The 24,719-nt window shown below is 43.5% G+C and overlaps 1 protein-coding gene and 1 pseudogene across 1 annotated transcript in view; one reads left to right on the top strand and one right to left on the bottom strand.

Annotated features, from left to right (window-relative positions):
• Positions 1-24,719, bottom strand: part of SLC7A9 (solute carrier family 7 member 9) — a 37,173-nt gene that overhangs the window by 8,067 nt on the left and 4,387 nt on the right. Inside the window, exons 2-11 of the mRNA XM_030874469.3 lie at positions 24,227-24,340; positions 22,576-22,723; positions 22,057-22,299; positions 21,497-21,622; positions 21,165-21,264; positions 20,357-20,401; positions 19,746-19,869; positions 18,790-18,893; positions 3,820-3,916; positions 2,674-2,823 (exon numbers count right to left, since the gene is read on the bottom strand). Of these exons, the coding sequence (XP_030730329.1) occupies positions 2,674-2,823; positions 3,820-3,916; positions 18,790-18,893; positions 19,746-19,869; positions 20,357-20,401; positions 21,165-21,264; positions 21,497-21,622; positions 22,057-22,299; positions 22,576-22,723; positions 24,227-24,313 (1,224 nt within the window). The 5' untranslated portion in view covers positions 24,314-24,340. The remainder of the gene's footprint in view (positions 1-2,673; positions 2,824-3,819; positions 3,917-18,789; positions 18,894-19,745; positions 19,870-20,356; positions 20,402-21,164; positions 21,265-21,496; positions 21,623-22,056; positions 22,300-22,575; positions 22,724-24,226; positions 24,341-24,719) is intronic.
• LOC115862524 (NF-kappa-B-repressing factor pseudogene) lies at positions 12,308-14,689 on the top strand (annotated as a pseudogene).

Below are 24,719 nucleotides of genomic sequence, written 5' to 3'. Positions count from 1 at the left end.
ACTTGTGTTGGATTTGGAATGCCATTTGAAACTTTCCTCACACACGTATTAAAAATATTGTATTGCATTTGGGGAATTTAAATATTCTTTTTTTTCCATATAACTATCAACTAGAAATAAGAATATTAAGAGATTCATAGATTCTATAAAGTTTGGGGATGTTAAAAATCAATAAGCAAAAAACAGTAACAACAAAAATCCCTAATAAGCATTCTACCGGGAAAATGTCAACCAGGAAGATATTCTCATTTGTTTCCCTATTCGAGTCTTTATATATAGGTTCTTTTATGATATGGTTTCGTGGATGTGTTTGTGTGTGGGTATGTGTGTTGGATATATCTATCTGTAAACACTGTTTTTGTTCTGAGAGTTACCATTATAAATAGTAGGTATTAATACCTTTGTCTCCTCTTTTTTAGATATTATCTATAATAAGCAGTAATGAAATAAGCTAGGATTTCTTCTCTTTCCCCCCAGCATCTAATTTTAAATCGTATCCAAAGGCAGTTTCCCTGAGATACTTTCCTTAACTGGCATACTTTCATATGCTTTCTCTCCCATTTTTGTTGTATTATGTTGTCAGTGCTTAATATTTATATACTGTTTTGCTATCTTTATCTCCCATCATTTAGTCTTAGTTCTTTAATTAAATATATTCACCTTATGCCAATGGCTTTTTGGTTTCTAAAGCTCATTCTCTAGCGATTCCTTAGGTCTCATGTAACAATATATGCTTTGAGTTATTTCGTTGGTAACTTTATTCTTCAAGGTCAATTTGACTGGATATAAAATACTTGACTTACATTTTTTTCCCTTGAATATCTTAAATAAGTTGCCCACAGTCTTACAGCATGAAGTGTAGCTGATGAGAAGTCTGATGCTTGTATTATTTCCTTTCCTTTATAAGCAAATTGAGGTGAAGGAGGACAGGAAAGGAGAAGTGGATATACCCAAAGCTTTTTTTTTTTTTTTAAAGAAACTCCATAGTTTTATCAGAATGTATTTCTTTGTTGCCCAGTCTAGTTCGGATTTCCCAGTTACACTGTATGCCTTTCAGTGTGTTGGTTCAAGTCTCCCCTCCTTTTGTGGTCTCCCCTCCTACCTTCCCTCACACTTCAGGAAATGTTTCTTGAATCATAGCTTTTAAGCTGTTGGTGGGAATGTAAACTGATACAGCCACTATGGAGAACAGTATGGAGGTTCCTTAAAAAACTAAAAATAGAATTACCATATGATCCAGCAATCCCACTACTGGGCATATACCCAGAGAAAACCACAATTCCAAAAGACACATGCACCCCAATGTTCATTGCAGCACTATTTACAATAGCCAGGTCATGGAAGCAACCTAAATGCCCATCAACAGACGAATGGTTAAAGAAGATGTGGTTCATATGTACAATGGAATATTACTCAGCCATAAAAAGGAACGAAATTGGGTCATTTGTTGAGACGTGGATGGATCTAGAGACTGTCATACAGAGTGAAGTAAGTCACAAAGAGAAAAACCAATATCGTATATTAACGCATATATGTGGAACCTAGAAAAATGGTACAGATGAACCGGTTTGCAGGGCAGAAATTGAGACACAGATGTAGAGAACAAATGCATGGACACCAAGGGGGGGAAGTGGCGGGGAGGTGGTGGTGGTGTGATGAATTGGGTGATTGGGATTGACATGTATACACTGATGTGTATAAAACTGATGACTCATAAGAACCTGCTGTATAAAAAGATAGATAAAATTAAATTTAAAAATTAAAAAAAAAAGAATTCTGTTACTTTCATTTTCTTCTTCAAGGACTCCAGTTATACATATGTTAATCTCTTTTTTTTCTTCCTGTCTCCTTACTTCATTATTTTCTCTCAAATCCTTTTTACTTCTGTCTGGGAGATTTTGCGCAGATTAAAAATCTGTGCTACCATAATGACTTTGCCTGCCTGATGCCCCGGTTGAGGTGGAGCTGCCTGATTCCAGCAGGCTGCTCCACGCCTTCTCTGACTCCAGCAACTTGGTGATAGTCAAGCTACTGTGCCAGAAAGACTTTTAACCAGATTTGTGAAACAACGTTCCGAAGCTAAAGACATTATCTTTATTCTTGCACTAGTTACTGAAGCCCTCTTCTTGCCTACCTTTTTCTTACATCTTCACTTGTTATCATAAGAATAAACAGCACAGTTTTTTTTAAAAAGCAAACCAAAAAATCCTGTAACATGATCAAAATAAAATACATCCTTCCTCCTCGATGGTATATGGACCCACACCAGCCATGGAGGGAGGTGGGGAGGAGCCCAAAACAGACTGCAAACACGGACCGTTAGTGGTTGCACGCGTAGGAATGGGTCTGGGCCAGAATCAGAAGTCCCCATCGGTCGACGGAAAGTGTATTCCTGAGGGGTCCCGGAACTCTCAGAACTGGACATCTCACTTTGGTTAGAGAGACAGGTCACAGGTATTGTTGATAACTTTAATAAATTATGAGATGAATGACTGGATCGTAATCTATAATATGAAATGAACTGAAGAGCAAACGCCACTCTAAAGTATGATGTTCAAGAGAAGAGTCAGGTTGAAAATAGAAAGCATGCTCCTAGAAGTTAAAATAGTTACCTCTGCCTGGTTCATTTCAGAAAATCAAAGCCACTTGTGACATCTGGGGAACTAAACCTACCTTGATAGGCCTTTTCAGTTCTTTCCTCGTGAACCTCATCACAACTAGTCCAAAGATCGTCAAGCCATAAAACAGCCATGCAGCAAAACTGAAGTAATTGACTAATGAGTTTATGTCACCAGGGATGATATAAATGATTGCTATGATACCCTAGAAGAAAGAAGAAGGAGTTTTTAGGTCACTCGTACATGAAAACATGAACCTTATCGCTTCACAAAAGATGGAAGAAGCCGTTTTTTTCTGTGGATAAACACTTTAATGTGAAAGAAAACTCGTATGTATCCCATTATATTTGGGGTTAAACCAGACTGGTGCTATGACAGCTCTTCGAGGTGTGATGGAAAGGACTTGGAAAATTTGTAGCTCTTTTAAGCAGGGGAGAAACAAAATGTGTATGTATATTGCACCAGCTTCCTAATTATGAACTTTCCTTCCAGAGAGTTTTCACTGGGGGAAAGGGCCCTGCACCATAAAGCCCAGGCTGTCTAGGTCTGGTCTTGACTGCGTTAGCTGCAGGGTCCTAGACTTGTAATTCCAAGGGCCTTGTAATTCTGGGTCCTTTTTCTCATCTTCAAAGGGAGTAGGCTGACAGAGAATAAGGGCTCCCTCTGGGGGTGGGAGGAAGAATCTGGCCCTGAGGCTGGGGTGTGGATGGTCCAGAGGTGCCCAAAACAGTTGCATACAGCCAAGGACTATCCCTCACTGAGAAATTCCAATCAGAAGATGTCAAACACCTGTAATTCACAAGGGTCCCATGACTTCTGAATTATTGGACCGTAATGAGAAGCTGTTGTCATTAGCCACCTTGTAAAATGCCTTATTCTCCTTCCTCATAAGCTAGTGGGTTTTTGTACAGTTTGTTACCAGGGACTCAGAACATACAAATGTACATGTAAGAAGTGTAGAGGGTACAAGCTCAGAAGATTCAAACTGTCTTTCGTGGATAAATTCAGAACAAGGAGCAGAAGTTGGGTAAATTATTTGAATTGTTTTGAACTTTTTTATATACCTGTTTATATAACTGAGGGCTGGGGGAACCTGGGTCATTTGAAAATCACTGAGCTTAGTGATCAAGTTTACTTCATCATCCAAACTGAGGGACCCTCTGCCTTAAGGGGGTGTTTTTGTGGCAGAATTCATACTTACATAAAAGATGATGGCAGGGGCTGGAGTGAGGCGCTTGACGCTAACATAAGAGAGCACTTTAAGCATGTGGCCTTCCCGGCCTGCAACGTAAACAAGTCTGAAAGGGCAGTAATAAGGAAGTCAGTCGATGAGGGTGAAGGCTGCTGTATGATCACCGAGCAAGTGTGTCCTGAGCATCACTACCCAGGCCACAGAGAAAGGGACTGAGTTATGACCCTGGTGTCTTCAGGTAGGAGTCTAGCCTCTTGAGATGACTGCGTTTTGCAGAAGTAAGTGAGGTGATTAAATGCATCTTAGAGGAATGCATCCTGGTGCAGTGGGGTCACCTGTGGGGGTGGGGTGGAGTGGGAGATTGAGGAGCCCCTTTCAAGGAGGAGGTACCTGATCTGAGTACTGAGATTTATGCAAGAAACAAATGTAAAAACTAGTCAAGGGCCTATGGACCTCAGTGCTTGGAGCACCTGACAGAAGCCAACACAGACATGCCTTGCACTTCCTAAATCCAAAGTCTGTATTTTTAAAAAATCAGAAAATCAAGGGTGAGTCAGCAGATGCAAACAAATGGCTGAGCCACCCCGTCCACCCCCCAAGAACTTCTGATGATTCAGGAATCTGAAAAGCTATCTTTAAAATGGTAAAGGAAAAGGAAAGGAGAGCTAAACAGAATTCCTAAGGAAACAAAAAGTTACTTTAATTAAAAAGTTAATCAACAACAGACAAATATACAAGTGAAAAAAGTAAAAGCTAGACTGAATATGAAGCATAGAAAAGCGGAAAATGTAGACATGAAATTAAGAGAAGAAACCTAGGAAGAAGCTCAAGTATATTGAATAGAGTAAGAAATTCAAAGAAGAGCACAGAGCCTTTACACAATCAAAAAACACTGAGCCTTCAAACTGAATCCTGTTCTAGACAAAAACATACCCAGATATAAACATTAGAGTGGAAGGGAAAAAAATTTAAGCTACTGAATTTAAAAGATAGCTACAAAATTAGGGCAATCAGAACAACAGCCATGGCATGAGAAACACTTTCAAAGTGATGAGGGAAAATTGATTTGACTTTCAGATTAGAATACTACACAGCTAAACTATCATTCAAGACTACTGGCAAAATACATTTGTAGATAATAACTGTGAGACATTTACAGTTCTTCAGTCCTTGTTGGAAACTATTAAAAAATCTACAACCAAAGAGGACACTGAACTGAGAAGGAATTGATTGAAGAAGCGACATTAAGGAAATAGCAGTAAAGCACATTTGGTATGTATGTAAGTATTGGATTTTTTGTTTCTGTCATGATGGACTTTTTTTGGAGGGTTGGTTGGGATTATAAACAAGGTGTAGCTGATACGCTAGATGATATGAAAGGGAGAGCCCTTGCGAGAGAGGGAAGAGAACTGGGATAGGCTCTACTAGGTATTCATGTCGAATTTTAAAGGTAATTGCTAAAAGAATAGAAATATAACTTCCATCCACATCAGCAGAAGAAAAAAAAGGAATAAAGGACAGTTGATGGTTAATAAATCAGGGTAAGATTTTTTTAAGCCAAGAAAACACAAAGGAATACGTTAGAAATTAATCCAGCAGTAATCACATCCAGTGTGATCAGATTCCACTTGCCCAGCTGGAGACTCTCCGGTTGGGTTTGTTGAAAGAGACACAAGCCACAGCCCATGACACTGAGAAGCAGGCAATAAAGGGGATGGGACATGTTACCAAAAGTAGCAGCCTTAAAGACAGCTGATTCAGCAATATCAGAATCAGAATTTAAGGCAAAAGAGGGAGCATTCCTACTGAAAAAGAGAACAGTCAGAAGATATAAAAAACAGAAGCCCTTGCAAATATACAGTAAAGGTAGAAGATCAACCATGTACAAAGCTAGTAGGAAGGTTAAAAGACAAAAGTAGTAAAACCATCTACATCCACAATAAGCAGTTAAAGAATACACAAAACAATTAGATGTAAAACACGTCAAAAACAGTAATCGTAAGGGGAGGAATGTACAAATGCAGGGTTGTTAAATGCATTTGAAATTAAGAGATCAGCAACTTAAAACAATCATATAGTTTGCTATATATAAACTTCACATAAATACAAACCAAAAATCTATACTAGATACACACATAAAAAAGAAAAAGGAATTAAAACATAACACTAAAGATAGTCATCTAATCACAAGAGATGAGAACAAAAGAAGGAACAAAAAAGACCTACAAAAACACCCCCCAAACGAATAACAAAATGGCAATAAGAACATACATATCAATAATTGCTTTAAATGTATATGGACTAAATGCTCAAATCAAAAGACACAGCTGAATGGATACAAAAACAAGACCCATATATATGCTGCCTACAAGAGACTCACTTCAGATCTAAAGATACAGATTGAAAGTGAGTGGATGGAAGAAGGTATTCCATGCAAATGGAAATCAAAACAAAAGCTGCGTAGCAATACTTGTATCAGACAAAATAGACTTTAAAATAAAGACTGTTACAAGAGAAAAGGACATTACATAACAATCAAGGGATAAATCCAAGAAGATATAACAATTGTAAATAAATGTGCACTCAACATAGGAGCACCTAGATATATAAAGCAAATATTAACATACATAAAAGGAGAAAATGACAGTAACACAATAATAGTAGGGGACTTAAACACCCCACTTACATCAATGGATGGATCATCCAGGCAGAAAATCAGTAAGGAAACACTGGCCTTAAATGACACATTAGACCATATGGACAATATATATAGAACATTCCATCCCAAAACAGCACAATACACATTCTTTTCAGGTGCACATGCACTGTTCTCCAGGAGTGATCACATGCTAGGCCACAAAACAAGCCTTGGTAAATTTAAGAAAATTGAAATCATAGTGAGCATCTTTTCTGACCACAATGCTATGAGACAAATCAACTACAAGAGAAAAACTGAAAAAAACATAAACACGTGGAGGCTAAACAATATGCTACTAAACAACCAATGGATCACTAAAGAAATCAAAGAGGAAATCGAAAAATACCTGGAGACAAATGAAAATGAAAACACAATGATCCAAAATCTATGAGATGTAGCAAAAGCAGTGCTAAGAGGGAAGTTTATACTGCCTACCTCAGGAAATGAGAAGACTCTCAGACAACTTAATTTTACACCTAAAAGGACTAGAGAAATAACAAATGAAACCCAAAGTTAGTAGTAGAAGGAAAGAAATCATAAATATCAGAGCAGAAATAAATGAAATAGAGATTAAAAAAGAAAAATAGAAAAGATCAATGAGGAACTTCCCTGGTGGCACAGTGGTTAAGAATCCGCCTGCCAATGTAGGGGACACGGGTTCAAGCCCTGGTCCAGGAAGATCCCACATGCTGCGAAGCAACTAAGCCCGTGCGCCACAACTACTGAGTCTGTGCTCTAGAGCCTGAAAGACACAACTACTGAGCCCGCATGCCACAGCTACTGAAGCCTGCATGCCTAGAGCCCATGCTCTGCAACAAGAGGAGCCACTGCAATGAGAAGCATGTGCACCTCAATGAAGAGTAGCCCCCACTCGCCACAACTAGAGAAAGCCCACGCACAGCAACGAAGACCCAAAAATGCAGCCAAAAATAAATAAATAAATAAATTTTAAAAAAGGAAAAGATCAGTGAAACTAAGAGCCATTTCTTTAAAAAGATAAACTCAATAAACCTTTAGCCAGATTCATCAAGAAAAAAAGAGGGCCCAAATCAATATCATCATAATTGAAAAAGGAAAAGTTATCAGCGACACCACAGAAATACAAAGGATCATAAGAGATTACTATGAACAAGTATATGCCAATAAAATGGACAACCAAGTACAAATTGACAAATTCCTAGAACTGTACAATCTCCCAAGACTGAATCAGGAAGAAATAGAAAATATGAACAGACCAATTACCAGTAATGAAATTGAATCAGTAATTTAGAAAAGTCCAGGACCAAGTGCCTTCAAAAGTGAATTCTACCAAACGTTTAGAGAAGAGCTAACACCTATCATTCTCAAACAATTCCAAAAAATACAGAGGAATGCTTCTGAACTCATTCTATGAGGCTAGCATCACCCTGATACCAAAGCCAGACAAAGATATCACAAAAAAAGAAAATTACAGGCCAATATCACTGAACATAGATGAACATAGATGAACATAGATGCAAAAATTCTCAAAATATAAGCAAACTGAATTCAGCAACACTTTAGAAAGATCATATACCATGATCAAGTGGGATTTATCCCAGGGATGCAAGGATGGTTCAGCATCTGTAAATCAATCAGTGTGATACATCACATTAACAAATTGAAGAATAAAAACTATATTATTATCTCAATAGATGCAGAAAAAGCTTTTGACAAAATTCAACAACCACTTATGACAAAAACTCTCCAGAAAGTGAGTAGAGAGAAAACACACCTCAACATAATAAAGGCCATATATGATAAGCCCACAGCTAACATCATACTCAACAGTGAAAAGCTGAAAACATTTCCTCTAAGATCAGTAACAAGACAAGGATGCCCACTCTTGCCACTTTTATTCAACATGTTATTGGAAGTCCGAGCGACAGCAGTCAGACAGAAAGAAAGAAAGAGAATGAAAGAAAGAGAAGCCAAATTGGAAAGGAAGAAGTAAAACAGTGACTGTCTGCAGACAACATGATACTATACATAGAAAATCCTAAATACACTACAAAATAAAAATAAAAATAAATACTACTAGAGTCATCAGTGAATTTGGTAAAGTTACAAGATACAAAGTCAATATACAGAAATCTGTTGCATTTCTATACACTAACAACAAACTATCGGAAAGAGAAATTAAGGAAACAACAGCATTTACAATTGCATTTTTAAAAAAGAATAACACACCTAGAAATAAACTTACCTAAGGAGGTAAAAGACCCATACGCAGAAAACTGTAAGACATAGATGAAAGAAACTGAATACAACACTAACAGATGGAAAGATACACCATGTTCATGGATTGGAATAACTAATATTGTTAAAATGACCATACTACCCAAGGCAATCTACAGATTCAATGCAATCCCTATCAAAATACCAATGGCATTTTTCACAGAACTAGAACGAATAATTTTTAAATTTGTATGGAAACACAAAAGACCCCAAATAGCCAAAACGATCTTGAGAAAGAAGAACAGAGCTGGAGATACCACACTCCCTGACTTTAGACTATACTACAAAGCTACAGTTATTAAAACAGTATGGTTCTGGCACAAAAACAGACACACAGATCAATGGAACAGAATAGAGAGCCAAGAAATAAATCCACATGCTTATGGTTAATTAATCTACAACATAGGAGGCAAGAATATGCAATGGAGAAAAGATAGTCTCCTCAATAAATGGTGCTGGGAAAACTGGACAGCTACATGTAAAAGAATGAAATTAGAACATTTTCTCATACCATATACAAAAACAGATTCAAAATGGATTAAATACCTAAATGTAAGACCAGAAACTGCAAAACTCCTAGAAGAAAACATAGGCAGAACACTCTTTGACATAAATTGTAGCAATATCTTTTTGGATCTGTCCCCTAAGGAAAAGGAAACAAAAGCAAAAATAAACAAATGGGAACTAAATTTAAAAGCTTTTGCACAGCAATGAAACCACTGACAAAAGAAAAAGACAACCCACTGAATGGGAGAATATATTTGCAAATGATATGATCAATAAGGGGTTAATATCCAAAATATATAAATAGCTCATACAACTCAACATCATAAAAACAAACAATCTGATTAAAAAATGGGCAGAATAACTGAATAGATATTTTTATAAAGAAGACATACAGATGGCCAACAGACATGAAAAGATGTTCAACATCACTAATCATCAGAGAAATGCAAATCAAAACCACAATGAGATATCTATCACCTCAAACCTGTCAGAATGGCTATCATCAAAAAGACCACAGCAAATGTTGGCAAGGATGTGGAGAAAAGGGAGCCCTTGTACATTGTTGATGGGAATGAAAACTGGTGCAGCCACTGTGGAAAACAGTATGAAGGTTCCTCAAAAAACTAAAAATAGAGGGACTTCCCTGGTGGTGCAGTGGTTAAGACTCTATGCTCCCAGTGCAGGGGGCCTGGGTTTGATCCCTGGTCAGGGAAGTAGATCCCACATGCATGCTGCAACTAAGTGTTCACATGCCACAACTAAGGAGCCAGAAAGTCGCAACTAAGGAGCCCATAAGCCGCAACTAAGGAGCCCGCTGGCCACAACTAAGGAGCCCACGTGCTGCAACTAAGACCTGGCGCAACCAAATAAATTAATTAAATATTTTTTAAAAACTAAAAATAGAATTATCATATGACCCAACAATTCCACTCCTGGGTATATATCTGAAGAAAACAAAAACACTTCATTCAAAAAGATACGTGCACTTCAATGTTCATAGCAGCACTATGTACAACAGCCAAGCTATGGAAGCTACCTAAGTGTCCATAAACAGATGAACAGATAAAGAAGGTATGATACACACACACACACACACACACACACACACACACACAATGGAATACTACTCAGCCATAATAAAGAATGAAATTTTTCTATTTGCAACAATGTGGATATAGCTGGAGGGTAGGTATTATGCCTAGTGAAATAAGTCATACAGAGAAAGACAAATACTGTACGTTGTCACTTATATGTGGAATCTAAAAAATAAAACAAACTAGTGAATTTAAAGAAACAGACTCACAAATATAGAGAAACAGACTCACAGATATAGAGAACAAATTAGTGGTTACCAGTGGGGAGAGGAAAGTGGGGAGGGGTTTAAGAGGTACAGACTACAATGTATAAAATAAGCTACAAGGATATACTTACTGTACAGCACAGGGAATATAGCCAATATTTTATAATAACTATAAATGGAGTATAATCTTTAAATATTGTGAATTAATTACTATGTTGTACATCTGGGACTTTTACCCGTGGGACATATAATATTATAAATCAACTATACCTCAATAAATTTAAAAAAAACAGGAGCCCATGAAACACAGGAGGCAAAGCTTGACAAAACCACTGTGAGAGCATAAGATTTGAACAGTCAAGGTACAAACTTAACGATAACATAAAAACCTAGAAGTTAGTAGAATACACATTATTTTCAAGACCATGGGAACACTTATAAAAATGGCAGTAAGCCACAAGGGAAATCTTAAAACTTCTGAAGAAGTAATATTGTAAAGATCACACTCTCTGAGTACAATACAATAACATTAGAAGTCAGGAATACACAGGCCCAAAAGACTCATTTTTAAAAACTACTTTTTGAACTTTGAAAAGATATAAACATAGTATTAATTCCCAGAACAAGTCAGTGAAACTGGGAGGAAAGGGACTGCTAGATGGAGGGGAGACTTAGACTCAAGATGATGCTGTGAATTCACTCTTTAAATTCCATCAGTTCTCCACAAGTCAATATATAAATTCCATGCACTGAAGATGCAAGCACGACTTTTCGGAACTGGACAAAATTACTGTAAGTGCATCTGGAATGCTAAACAGGCAAGCAGAAGTCTGATGTGGGAGCACCAGTCCTACCAGAGTTTCCATTACTGAAGCTGTGAAACATGTAATAAGTAAGATAATAGCACAGGAAAATATTTAGCAGTGAAACAAAGTGAATCAAGTACATTGGAATGATAATGCTGGATTTCAAACCAGTCGGAGAAAGGGTGGACAATAGGTAAATGTTTGGGGAAAAAAAGTGAGATTTATGCCTCACGTCAAGACGCTTTCTAGATTGGTCAAAGAGCTAAAGTAAAATGCTAGAAGAAAACATAGGTGGGCATTCTTGAAAGGAGAGAGGAAGGTCTGTTTATGTGAGATAGAAAACTCAAAAACCAGTAAGCAAAAATCTTAGATTTGACCTCATAAAAATGATATCCAACATAATTCAATATAGCACAAGTCCCTGGCCAACCCCCAAGCTGCACAGGTACATAACTATACAAAACTACTCAAAATGGATCCTATACCTAAATGTAAGAGCTAAACCTGATAAACATTTAAGATAAAACAGAAGAGAAAATCTTTGTGACCTTGCGTTGGGCAAAGGTAGGAGAGCAAAGCGTGCTGGTGTCTTTTTTTTTTTTTCCTTCCCAGTGCAGTGCGTGAGTCTGCGGGTAGCCGGAGGTGCGGAGCGTGGGGCCTGGCTCGGCCTCCCGGGCGCGCGTGTGACTGCGGCGGGTGCCCTCCTCCTGCACCTCCACGAGTTGGAGGAATGCAACGGGCGTGCTCCCGGGTTGCCGGGGACGCAAGCTCGTGCTCACCGCTTCAGCGGTCGCCCGTCAAGCAAGCACTCCAGTCCCCTGGGAGTTGGTCTTCGCGCCTCGGTGCGCCCCTCCTCACCCGGCCCCTCCCACCGACCTCCGCTCCCGCTCTCTCCTGGTAGCGAGTCTGCTTCATCCCTGGGGTCCCTGCTTGGGGGCAGAGAAGATGGCTGGCAGACGTCTGCTGTTGGGGGGCGACTTCCTGTCGCCGCCGCCGCCCCCGCCCCCGCCCGAGCCAGTGCTGGAGCAGTGGCGCTATAGCCACGAAAGTGACCGGCAGTGGGCTCTGCGACGCAGCTTTATCTGTCGGCACCTGCACAGCTATCCCGGCGCTGCCCTAGACCAGCTCCTCGCGCTCTCCGCTGCCTGGACCAACCACGTTTTCCTGGGCTGCAGGTACAGCCCACGCTTGATGGAAAAAATTCTCCAAATGGCTGAAGGTATGGATATTGGGGAGATGCCTTCATATGATCTGATGCTGTCCAAACCTTCCAAAGGTCAAAAACGTCAACTCTCAACATGTGATGGTCAAAATCCTCCTGAAAAGCAAGCCAGTTCCAAATTCCATGTGAGACCTCGTTTTGAGCCTGTACATTTTGTAGCTAGTAGTTCAAAAGAAGACAGACAGGAAGATCCTTATGGCCCTCCAGCAAAAGAGGTAAATGAACAAACACATTTTGCCAGCATGCCAAGAGACATCTACCAAGATTATACTCAAAACTCTTTCAGTATACAAGGTGGAAATTCTCAGTATTGTGATTCATCAGGATTTATTTTCACAAAAGACCAGCCTGTAACAGCCAACATGTATTTTGACAGTGGGAACCCTGCCCCCAGCAGCACATCACAGCAGGCAAACTGCCAGTCAGCTCCTGAGCCTTCACCGTCACAGACATTTCCTGAGTCAGTGGTAGCCGAGAAGCAGTATTTTATTGAAAAATTAACAGCAACTATCTGGAAGAACGTTTCTAGTCCAGAGATGACTTCTGGATCTGATAAAATTAATTACACATATATGTTAACTCGTTGTATTCAGGCATGTAAGACAAATCCTGAATATATATACACTCCTTTAAAAGAAATCCCTCCTGCTGACATCCCCCCAAATAAAAAACTTCTAACAGATGGTTATGCTTGTGAAGTTAGATGCCAAAATATCTACTTAACTACAGGTTATGCTAGCAGCAAGAATGGTTCCAGGGATCGAGCTACTGAGCTAGCTGTAAAACTCTTGCAGAAACGTATTGAAGTTAGGGTTGTCCGACGGAAATTCAAGCACACGATTGGAGAGGACCTTGTGGTGTGTCAGACTGGCATGCCTTCATATGAATTCCCGCCAGCTCTGAAACGACCAGAAGAGCTGGTGGTGCTGGCTAAAGAGGCTTCCAGGCAGCCGATTTTTAATGCTTCTGCCAAACACTGGACCAATTTTATCCTTATAGAAAATGCAAATGATGCGATTGGTATCCTTAACAATTCTGCCTCATACAACAAAATGTCTGTTGAATACAAATATGAGATGATGCCAAATTGTACATGGCATTGTCGAGTGTTTTTGCAAGATCACTGCTTAGCTGAAGGTTATGGAACCAAAAAAACAAGTAAACATGCAGCTGCTGCTGAGGCTTTGAAAATCCTTCAGAAAACACAACCCACTTACCCATCTGTCAAAAGTTCACAATGCCAAACAGGCTCTTCACCCAGGGGATCTGGGAAGAAGAAAGATATAAAGGATCTTGTAGTTTATGAGAATTCTTCAAATCCTGTGTGCACGCTGAACGACACAGCTCAGTTTAATCGAATGACAGTTGAATATGTCTATGAAAGAATGACAGGACTCCGATGGAAATGCAAGGTGATTCTAGAGAGTGAAGTCATTGCAGAAGCAGTTGGAGTGAAGAAAACTGTCAAATATGAAGCTGCTGGGGAAGCTGTGAAAACCCTCAAAAAGACCCAGCCGACTGTCATTAACAACTTGAAGAAAGGAGCTATTGAAGATGTGATTTCAAGAAATGAAATTCAGGGTCGCTCAGCAGAGGAGGCTTACAAACAACAAATCAAAGAAGATAACATTGGAAATCAGCTGCTGAGAAAGATGGGTTGGACGGGTGGTGGTTTAGGTAAATCTGGTGAGGGCATTCGGGAGCCAATCTCTGTCAAAGAGCGTCATAAGCGGGCAGGGCTTGGTCTTGATGTAGGGAGGGTAAATAAAATTGCCAAGGGAGATATTGAACAGATCATCAGAAACTATGCCCTCTCGGAGAGCCACACGGATTTAACCTTCTCTACAGAGCTGACTAATGATGAGCGGAAGCAAATACATCAGATTGCGCAGAAGTATGGTCTTAAGAGTAAGTCTCATGCGGTGGCCCACGATAGGTACCTGGTGGTAGGCAGAAAAAGACGGAAGGAGGATTTACTAGACCAGCTCAAACAGGAAGGCCAAGTGGGGCGTTACGAGCTTGTGATGCCTCAAGCGAATTGAGATCTTACTAATTTATTTCGTAAATGCCTAATGAGGCAGATTTGTGAATTAAAGAAATGCTGCATGTTCTGGTTGCAGAGTATATTCATTAAGATGTTTCACCTTGTTCATTTCATATAGTGCTTTATTAGATATTGGAACTTGAAGAATTCTGTCCACTTGTATTAGCTTAATCCAGCAGATAATATCGTGCAGTTACTGTTTGTGTCTTTGATATTGCTGTGTCCCTCAGATTTTCGTAGTTTGTACAAAGTAAGAACACATATCCAAATGGAATTTCACCCCGAGAAAGAAATTCCCATTTTAAAGGGCATAGCACAGCAATTTGCAACAATATGTAAAGTTGATATTGACTACAATAAAACTACAGTCTTAACTCCAGACTTAACTGACGATGTCAGGTCATTTTGTATTATCTATTTTCATCTTTATGTGAAGCCAGTTATAGAATGTTTAATAGTAAATTGTGCTGTACGTGTAAGTGTCCTTACCAACTAAATGATGTAAAACTTTGTTAAAGTAATTTTAGTGTTCATTTATTTATAACTTCTACCATGTGGTTTCCAGAATATTGGAAGTGATATACTGTATCTTGTGATATATGAGTGTTAACAAATTCTAGTCTTCATGCTGAGAGAGCACTACTTGAGAGAGCAATTGAAAAGTTCCCAAAACTTTGATTCAGTCTGAAGAAAGGAAGCTGGAACTGTCTGTTCTTGGTGCCTTGCAGAGAGACTCACAGCAACTCTCCGTCATAGCTTTCACATGATTTGGGTGTATAGCACATCCAAGGTGGCCACAGCTGTGGTGGAGCTTGGTAAAAGACTGAAGATACATTGGTGCTTTGATGAAAAGGTTAGTGGGCTGGTCCCTCTCTCAAAAAGCTTATTTAACCCCCAAAGCCAACTTTGTAACATATTTAAAACTGCTATTTTCGCTTATTTCTGGAATGTAAAAAAAAACTGTATAAAAAGGATTAGTGTATGCTTCCTGAATAAAAAGGAGCCAAAGTTGATCAAAAAAAAAAAAAAAAAAGAGAATACAAGGCACAGACTGGGAGAAGATACGTGCAAATCAGATACCTGATAAAGGATGTATCTAGGATATATGATGAACATGTACAACTCAGTAAGAAGATAAAAGGAAACCCAATTTTTTAAATGGACAAAAGATTTGAATAGATATTTCACCAGAAGATATACGAATAGCTAATAAGCACACAAAAACATGCTCAGTATCATTAGTCATTAGGGAAATGCAAATTAAAACCACAATGACAGGGGTTCCCTGGTGGCGCAGTGGTTAAGAATCTGCCTGCCAATGCAGGGGACATGGGTCTGAGCCCTGGTCCAGGAAGATCCCACATTGCCACGGAGCAACTAAGCCCATGAGCCACAACTACTGAGCCTGCGCTCTAGAGCCCGTCCGCAATGAGAAGCCCGCGCACTGCAACGATGAGTAGCCCCCACTCACCGTGACTACAGAAAAGCCCGCATGCAGCAACAAAGACCCAACGCAGCCAAAAATAAATTAATTAAAACAAAAAAACATAGTGACATACTAATACCCAGTGGAATAACTTTAAGCAAAAGACAAATATAAGTGTTGGTGAGAATGTGGAGAAACTGGAACTCTCATGCACTGTTTACAGAAATTAAAATGGAGCAACCACTTAGAAAAGAGTTAAGCAGTTTCTTTAAAAGTTAATCACAAAGTTACTATATGACCCAGCAATTCTATCCCTAGGAATCTACCCCAGAGAAATGAAAGCATTTATGTCCACACAAAGACATATATGGACAGGCTCTTTGGTGGGGCTAATGGCAGACTCCGGGAGGGCTCATGCCAAGGAGCACTTCCCAGAACTTCTGCTGCCAGTGCCCTTGTCCCTGCGGTGAGCCACAGCCACTCCCCGCCTCTGCAGGAGACCCTCCATCACTAGCAGCAGAACCAAATGAGATACGAGTAGGAATGCCATCCCTCAGAGTTCCCAGAGACACCCTGGAGCTTCATCCGGACTAATTTCCTTCCGCGGATAGGCCATAGAACTCGTAAAGAAAGAGCGTCCTCCAGGCCTGCACTCAAGGCAACTCTGTTTCTGTAGCATTAAAAGTGTTCTGTTACTGAGAAAATACCCCCAAGCAGAAGATACTTACACGTCGCCACGCACGGCACTTGGGGTAGGTCCACTGTGAAGGTACCCGGGTTTTCGGGCATGGATTTGTGCTAGAAAAGCCTTTTCAGAGATCTCTAACATAAGTTATGGGTCCTTCTGCAATGAGCAGACAAATAAGAGGGAACCAGGGACTCACCGGAATTCACCTCTTTCACGAGAGAGGACATGGTGTTAGTGACAGAAAATGAAAATGCCCTGTAAGAGCTTCCTTTTTCCCTCAGAACAGAGAGTACATCATTCTCTCCCTTCAAAATGTAAGCTTTTATCCCCTATAAACAGTGGATGAGAGCATCTTTTTCCTCAGTCTCCCTGGATATTACTGATGTTAGACAACTTTTTTTTGAATCTGCTAGGCAAAAGATCTACATGTGAGGACCTGGAAGGATGTTCATGATATATCGCTAATTCAAGGAAGACGCTAATCGCAGACCAAAATGCAATGCACGATCGAATTTGTGTGAAAAGAGTATATGTCCATAAAAGCACCCTTAAACATTAAAAAAAAAAGAGAGAGACATACATGTACGTGAATGCTCACAGCAGCATTACTCACAATAGCCCAAACTGGAAACAGTCCAAATGTCCATCAGCTGGTGAATGGGTAAATGAAATATACATCTATAAAATGGAGTACTATTCAGCAATTAAAATGAATGAACTGATACCTGCTAGGACACAGAGGAACCTCAAAAATAATATGCTAAGTGAAAGAAGCCAGATGCAAGTGTCATACTGTATCATTCCATTTACATGAAATGTCTAGAAAAAGCAAAGTCATAGAAAGAGAAGCAGATCAGTAGTTGCCTAGACCTGGAGCTGGGAAGGGGATTAACTATACTAGGCCTGAGGGAACTTTTCGGAATGATGAAAATGTTCTAGAATTGGATTGTGATGACGTTTGCACAGCTTTGTAAATTTACTAAAATCACTGAATTGTCGAATTACAAAGCGAGCTTTATGGCATTTATTCCTCAGTAGAGCTGTTTAAAATGTGTTTCTATATACCTGCAACAAACCATCAGAAACTGAAAATGTTTACATTTTTGAAAATACCATTTACAATAGCATGAAGAAATATTTCAGAGTAAATCTGACAAAATATGTGCAAGAATTTGTATACTGTATACTGAAAGCTGCTACTCAAAACAATATTTTTTTGAAAAAAATTAAAGAAGACCTAAATAAATGGGGAGCCAGTCCATGCCCGTAGATTGGAAGAATCAATACTTTGAAATGGTGGTCCTCTCCGAACTGATCTATGCATTAGGTGAAGTTCGAAGGAATGATTTTGCGGCATGTATTTCTCTCTTTTTTTAAGCGTCTACGTGCTTAACGTTTGGCAATTTCACTCTCAGAACTCTATCCACTCAGAACGCTGGACAGCCGGGCAAAGACGTGTTCACGAATGTCCCCTGTCGCAGTGTTTATAAAAACCACCCCCAACTAGCCCGTGAGTGGAGGTGATGTGAAACTATGCTCCATCGTAAAGGGGATTCCAAAGCAACCGTCTCTACGCCGGATAGGGTCCAGAGGCTCGGCAGGGGCTGGAAAACTGCCTGTTTATGTAAATAAAGTTTTAGTGGACCGTAATCACAGCTTTTGGGCTTTCTACTGCAAAGACAGAACATGACAGGTTTACACGGGCTGCAAGCCTAAAACCTTCCCTATCTGCCCTTTAAGTTTACCAATCCCTGATCTAGACTCTGTGTATCTATTAACCTGAGAAGATGTTCAAGAAAGCTCATTCGGTAAAAAGTCCCACGGGTCAACCTCGCTCACCCGGGTCGCGAAGCCCCGCCTTGCGCTGGGGCGGGCGGCACTGTCCCCGCTCCCTCGCTCCCTCGCTCCCTCGCTCGGGGCTCGCGGGCCCGCGCCACGCGCCGGTCCGCGCACGCTTTCGGCTCCATCACCCCAACTCAGGCCTGGCGCCGCCCTGTGCGCGCTCCGCCCCGGGGTGGGGGCCCCGCCCTACCTGCCCGCCGTAAAGCACGTCCCGTTAGCGGCGCCGAGGGTTGAAAACGCCACGAAGAGTGGAACGACCCACGAGGCGGGGTAGAGGACGCGGTCGCCAAACGTCTGCGAGAGAAGTGGGTGCGTCCTGAGACCGTGCGCGCCCCCAGGAGCCACCGGCCCCGCAAGCTTCTGTGCCCTCCCAGCGGCCCCGCTGAGCTGGGCTCCCGGACACCTCCGGAAGGCACAGTGGAGCGCCCGTCGGGAGGAAACGACCTCCTCTGCGGATGGTGATGGACATCTCTTCTCCACCTCTTCCTGGCAGTGTTTCAGCAACCTCTGCCGCCCCTGCCTCTCCCTCCCTCGGAATGACCTGGTCTCCCTCCCCTCTGAGCCGCCTATTCTCCGGTCAGTGGCCCGTCAACAAGCTGCGTCTCTCCACGCTCCCCATCCTTGTCACATCATTGCCTGTTTTTAGTTTCATTTCCTGTCCCGCTCCAGCTCCGAAGGCCTCCTCCAGCACGTGGACCCCACCCACCTTTCCACCTGTCCCTCACACCCATCCCTCTGTCCTCTTCCCTCCTCCCCCAGCTTGAATTCCACAATCCATTATTATAACTCCCTCTTTTAATGACTCCTTTGCTCTTTCTCTCCCCTACACTTGCCTGTCAAAGCCCCAACCCTGGTGAAGTCCAACCCTGCTGCAGCTACACTCTGTGCCTTCCCCGGTTGGCGGGGGCGGGGGGGGGGGGGCGCGGGCGGGGTGTGCTGGGAAAGCAGGACCTGCCACCTGCTGGCAGCCTGGAACCTCAGCTGGGTGGCTGGGACTGCCCTAACCTGCTCACCCTCTCCGCGTCTGGTCTCCTAGACGATTATTTCCCTCCCCCGCGGTGAGGGCCTTTCAACTTGAGCACTTATCCCTTGCCTGTCCCCTTCCCACACACCAGGCACCCTCCCGCAGAGACCCTGGGCACTCACCACGGCCACAGCCTGGGACTGCAGGAGCTCGGTGGCTGTCATCACAGTGAAGTAGGACACGTTCATGAGGATGTAGCACCCTGTCACCAGCGGGATCCCGATGATGATGGCCAGGGGCAGGTTTCTGGGAGGGGCAGGGACCCAGGGACCCAGTCAGACCAGAGCATCCTGTTAGAGACTCACAAGGTTGTTGTCCTCGTCTACTCCTTTCTTCCACCCGCCCCAGCCAGCACTCCACCTGCTCCTGGGGTGGGCTGGGGTCACAGCTGCCCTTCCTGAGGCCCACCCAGAAGCAGGGGGCTTGTGGGACAGCAGAGCCCCAGTGGGGACATGTGACATTTTCAAATGAGAAAGAACTCTCCCTCTCTCAGACTCCAGGGCAGTAAAATTGAATTGGTTATAAAGCAAAATAAGCTAGAGTTCTTCCTTCCCCTTAGCAACCATTCTACTGCCCCAAACAAAACCAAGCTCTAACGGGTGTAAATGAGGAAACCATCCTCTGCGTGGAAGGGGGTGGTGGGTGATGACGGGGGAGCAGCTCCACTTTATGGTTGGGGGAGAGAAATACCCTCACCTGTCCACTGTCTCCTGCCCTGACTCAGCTTTCTTACCTGAAAGGGTTTCTGAGTTCTTCTGTAATATAGTTGAGTTGATTCCTAGAGGGAAAAAAAAAGTAACGTGAGTAACATAACTTTGACTTTCTTTGCTAAGATTATGAAACACAAAATAATAAAATGTAGGTCTCATTTAAGCTACTCCATCACAGAGAAAATTCCCCTTGTAGGAATTTCGGGGCAGTTTCTTTCAGAGAGAGCCCTGGTGGTGGTGAGACTACTGAGATCTGCACAGCTTTCAGTTGGTAGGTCTTTGCCCTCCATGGGAATCGTGTGAATTTTCAACAATTATTGGGAGCAATGAGTCCCCAGTGTGCTTTGAAAACAAATGGAAGATTCTTTTTCTGAAAAGGGAATGGAGCCTGCAGATGCTTTGCATGAGGGAAAGACCAGTGTCCCGGATGGCCACTGGACACAAACAGAATCTCACCGACTAAACCTAGTGTTTGCAAGCGCTACTGAATATCTGCCTTGTCCAGTGCCTAGCAGCCCTCGCTGCCTCCAATCCGGCTGAGCCTGTGTGTGTCTGGTGAAGCTTCTGGCACAGGGTCCCACCACTGCGGGCTCACGGGACACTGTGTCAAGGGCTGCTGGCATGTGAGCGAATGGGAAAGGGGCAGGGGCCTCAATGTCTCTGGGGTGCGAGGAGAACAGAAGCGTGAAGGGTGGGGTGCTTCACGAAAGGGAGATGCAAAGGTAAAATGTCAGGCTCCCACCAAACCCCCAAAAGGAGAAGTCGTTGCTTTCCACAGGGTTTCAGTAAAATAGCCTAAAGAAACGCACAGCCAGACGTGTACCATCTTACCATCCATCATACGCCCAGAGTCCATTATAAAACGCCAGACCGATGGCTCCCAGAGACAGCTTTGTGCCCTCAAAGGAATTTTCAAAATTCCTCGTATTTCCTGTAATTAAGCCAGACGGTGAAAAGCGGGTGTCAGCTGACCAGACTGGGACTTTGCATCACCTGGGAAGGCAGGGGATGCCTAATGACCTCAGGTGATTAAACACACGCTGAAAAACCGGGGAACGAAAGATTGTTTCTGTTGAATTCCTGCCTTAAGGATACGCTTAGGAGCAAGACTTCCAAATGGTCTGTGCTGTGTGGCATCACACTCCCCTCCAGCCACAGGTCACCTTGGGCCAGGAGGACAATTCCGCTGATGATGATGACGACCACGATCACCATCTTGGTCGCTGTGAACACGTTCTGGACGTAGCTCCCCAGCCGCACGCTCAGCGCGTTCACCGTGGTGATGAGCACTGGGGAAGTCAGAGGTGGGCAACATTCTGTGTCTGTGGGCTCAACATCTCCCTCCTTTCTTAAGGCCCTGGAAAGAGTCTCCTTTCCACTCCCAGGCCCACCCCTCCAGCCTCCCCTCTCCACCGCCACATCCCTCAAATGCACCTTTGAAATCCAGCCGGGCTGCCTCCCCCCAAGAGCAATGGAGAAGCAGCCGGGCCCCTGTGGGACAGCCTGCTGCCAGCAGTCCCTGACAGCTCCGATGGCCCCGCAGAGCAGGGACTGGATGGCCAAGGGCATCAGGCTTGGGCCCAAGACTAGACCTGGCCCTGCTCCTCACCAGCGCCTCCAGGCCCACTCAGCCTCTTTCTGGCTGTGCAGGAGCCGAGTCTCCCCACACCATCCGTGCCGGGTCTCTTCTGACCCCTGCCCAGTGTTTCACACACGTACTCACAGATGGCAGCGGCAGCCAGGAGTTTAATGACAACTTGAGGAGGGTTGCAGCCTGAGTAGAAGGGCGCAGAAACGTACTCAGAGAAGCTGAGACAGATGATGGCAAAGGACGAGGGCTTTATGACGAACAGGCTGGTCCAGGAAAAGAGATAGGCAGGAATGGGGCCAAAGGCTTCCATCAGGTAAGGGTACTCGCCCCCCGACTTGGTGATCATCGTGCCAAGCTCTGCAAAGCACAGAGCGCCTGGAATACAGAGAGGAAGGGGGCCCCGGGCCCCTCGTGAGGCATTGCCCTGGTCGAAGGAACCCCTCTCCCCCGTGGGGGACATGCTCCCGGAGCCCATCACGGTGCCTCTCCTCCTGAACTCTGGCCATTGGACATTCTGTGAAGCCCGATTGACACCTATCTGTGCACAAGCATTGAAGGGCATCCAGGCAGCAGCAAGACCAGGCACAGACAGAGCTCCCACAGCAGCCCCACACTCAACAGAAGGTGTTCAGGGCGGGGCATCTTTGTTACCCAGTGTCGCAAGAATCCCACAAGCCGCCCAGACGATGAGACAGGGTCCCACGGCTTCCATGTTGCTGAGCACAGACTTGGGGGAAATGAAAATCCCGGAGCCGATGATGGTGCCCACGATGATGCAGATGCCGCTGAACAGGCCCAGCTCGGGTGTGGAGAAGGGGAGAGGAGAGTTAGTGCTGCCACCCAGTGGGGCTCAAGAGGCCCAGACGCAGCCCTCTTCCTCCCTCCCTCCCTCCCACTCTGGGTGTGGCCAGGGCAGCCCCCAGTGTCCCAGGCACCTTCACCCTGTGCTGTTGCAGGGGGAGCACCAGGGAGCTGCTCCTGGGGCTTCGCTTGTAAGTCAATTAATCCTCACAACAGCCTCATGAGTCGGGTACACCATTATCATACCCATTTTACAGAGGAAAAAATAGAGGAACAGAAAGATTCCGTTACTGCCCGGGGTTCACATCCAGTACGGTTCATAGGCCCGGCTGAGGTTCCATGCGCCAACCCTTACCACCCTTGACAAAGGTGCCCAGATGGTAAATAAAGGCTGATTTGACAACCAATCACCAACAGGAAAGTCCCTTGGGACCCGCCTCTTAGGTGGGCAGAGCAGAATGGAGCTTCTCCCCCCAGACAAAGAATGAAGTCAGGGTTTGGGGCTCCTGGCCAGGGGAGTGGGGGTGAGGGGGTGAGCAGCAAGGTCTCCAGGGACAGAAACACTCGGGGGCTGTGAGCTTCCTCTCATGCCATTCTGTAGAATATGAGCTTCCTACCAACGAGACCCTGCTCAGACACACCCTGTATGATTCTGTCCTATGAAGTTCCACAACAGGGAAAATTACTCTGCAGAGATAGAACTCGGGGGGGTGGGGCCCTCCTGGAAAGGGGCAAGAGGGAACTTTCTGGGGCGACCAGTTTGTCAAACACTTCAAACTGAACACTGAAGAGATGTGCATTTCACTCTACGTAAATCATACGTAAATCAAGAAAAAAAAATTTAAAGGAATAAAATAGTTTGATTCAGTATATATAAGTCCATGCCACTCTCTCACTTTGTCCCAACTTACCCTTCCCCCTCCCCATGTCCTTATATAAAGGACCAAATGTAAAATGGATAGCTAGTGGGAAGCAGCCGCATAGCACAGGGAGATCAGCTCCGTGCTTTGTGACCACCTAGAGGGATGGGATAGGGAGGGCGGGAGGGAGACGCAAGAGGGAGGAGATATGGGGATATGTGTATATATATAGCCGATTCACTTTGTTATAAAGCAGAAACTAACACACCATTGTAAAGCAGTTAAACTCCAATAAAGATGTTAAACAAAAAGAAGGAATAGGATTTCCCTATCACTGGAGGTATTCAAACATAAGAGGGGCCAACATTTGGTGAAGGTGCTGTAGAGGGGACTCCACATCAGAAGTCCTCTCTGACCATCCCGGAAAAGGCCACTGGTCTGAGCAAACAGCCACCCCTCCGGGTGCTTACCCAGCACGCAGAAGCACACATGTATTAACCTCACAAGAATATGCTGAGTTCACTGGCGAGAGAGAAAGAGGTGAGTACAAGGAATTGTTCGATCAGAGATGGGGTGGGGGGACTTGGCCGTGCACCCCGTGGCTGGACCTGGGAAGGGCCTGCCCCTAAGGACGGCCTTACCTCCTTTTGGAGATTTGTGGTCTTGTGTTCGATGCTCTGGATCGACTTCTCATCCTCTCTCCTTTTTCTCAGGCTTGTCTCTTCCATTTTCTACCCGCTGCCAATTCTAGGAGGCTGCAAGGAGGACACGGGTGTTCACTCAGCAAATGCTCTATCGGACAAGATGCAAATGGGGGCTCAGCTGTCGCACCTGGGTTGTGGGAACGGATTCTATGAGCAGATGATTAGCTACAGTTTGGGGGAAATGCAGCTGTCGACTCCTTAGGGATAATTTGCTCAGTCCCAGCAAAATTTTGACTGCCGTTCAGAGCCTGGGCAACTGGGGTTCCAAGCTCTTTTCTAAACTACTCTGGTACCCCCGTGCCCCCTCACCTATCCTATGTGCCCGAACCCTCAGCAGTGACACGCCTGGAAGTCATTCTACAGCCCAACCTCATTTTTTCAAAGGCTTTTAAAAAGAAATATTTAAAAACATACTGGAATATCCTTAGTG

This window comes from Globicephala melas, chromosome 19 (assembly GCF_963455315.2).
Source record: "Globicephala melas chromosome 19, mGloMel1.2, whole genome shotgun sequence".
Lineage (NCBI taxonomy): Eukaryota > Metazoa > Chordata > Mammalia > Artiodactyla > Delphinidae > Globicephala > Globicephala melas.
This window is presented reverse-complemented; position numbering and strand designations above follow the sequence as displayed.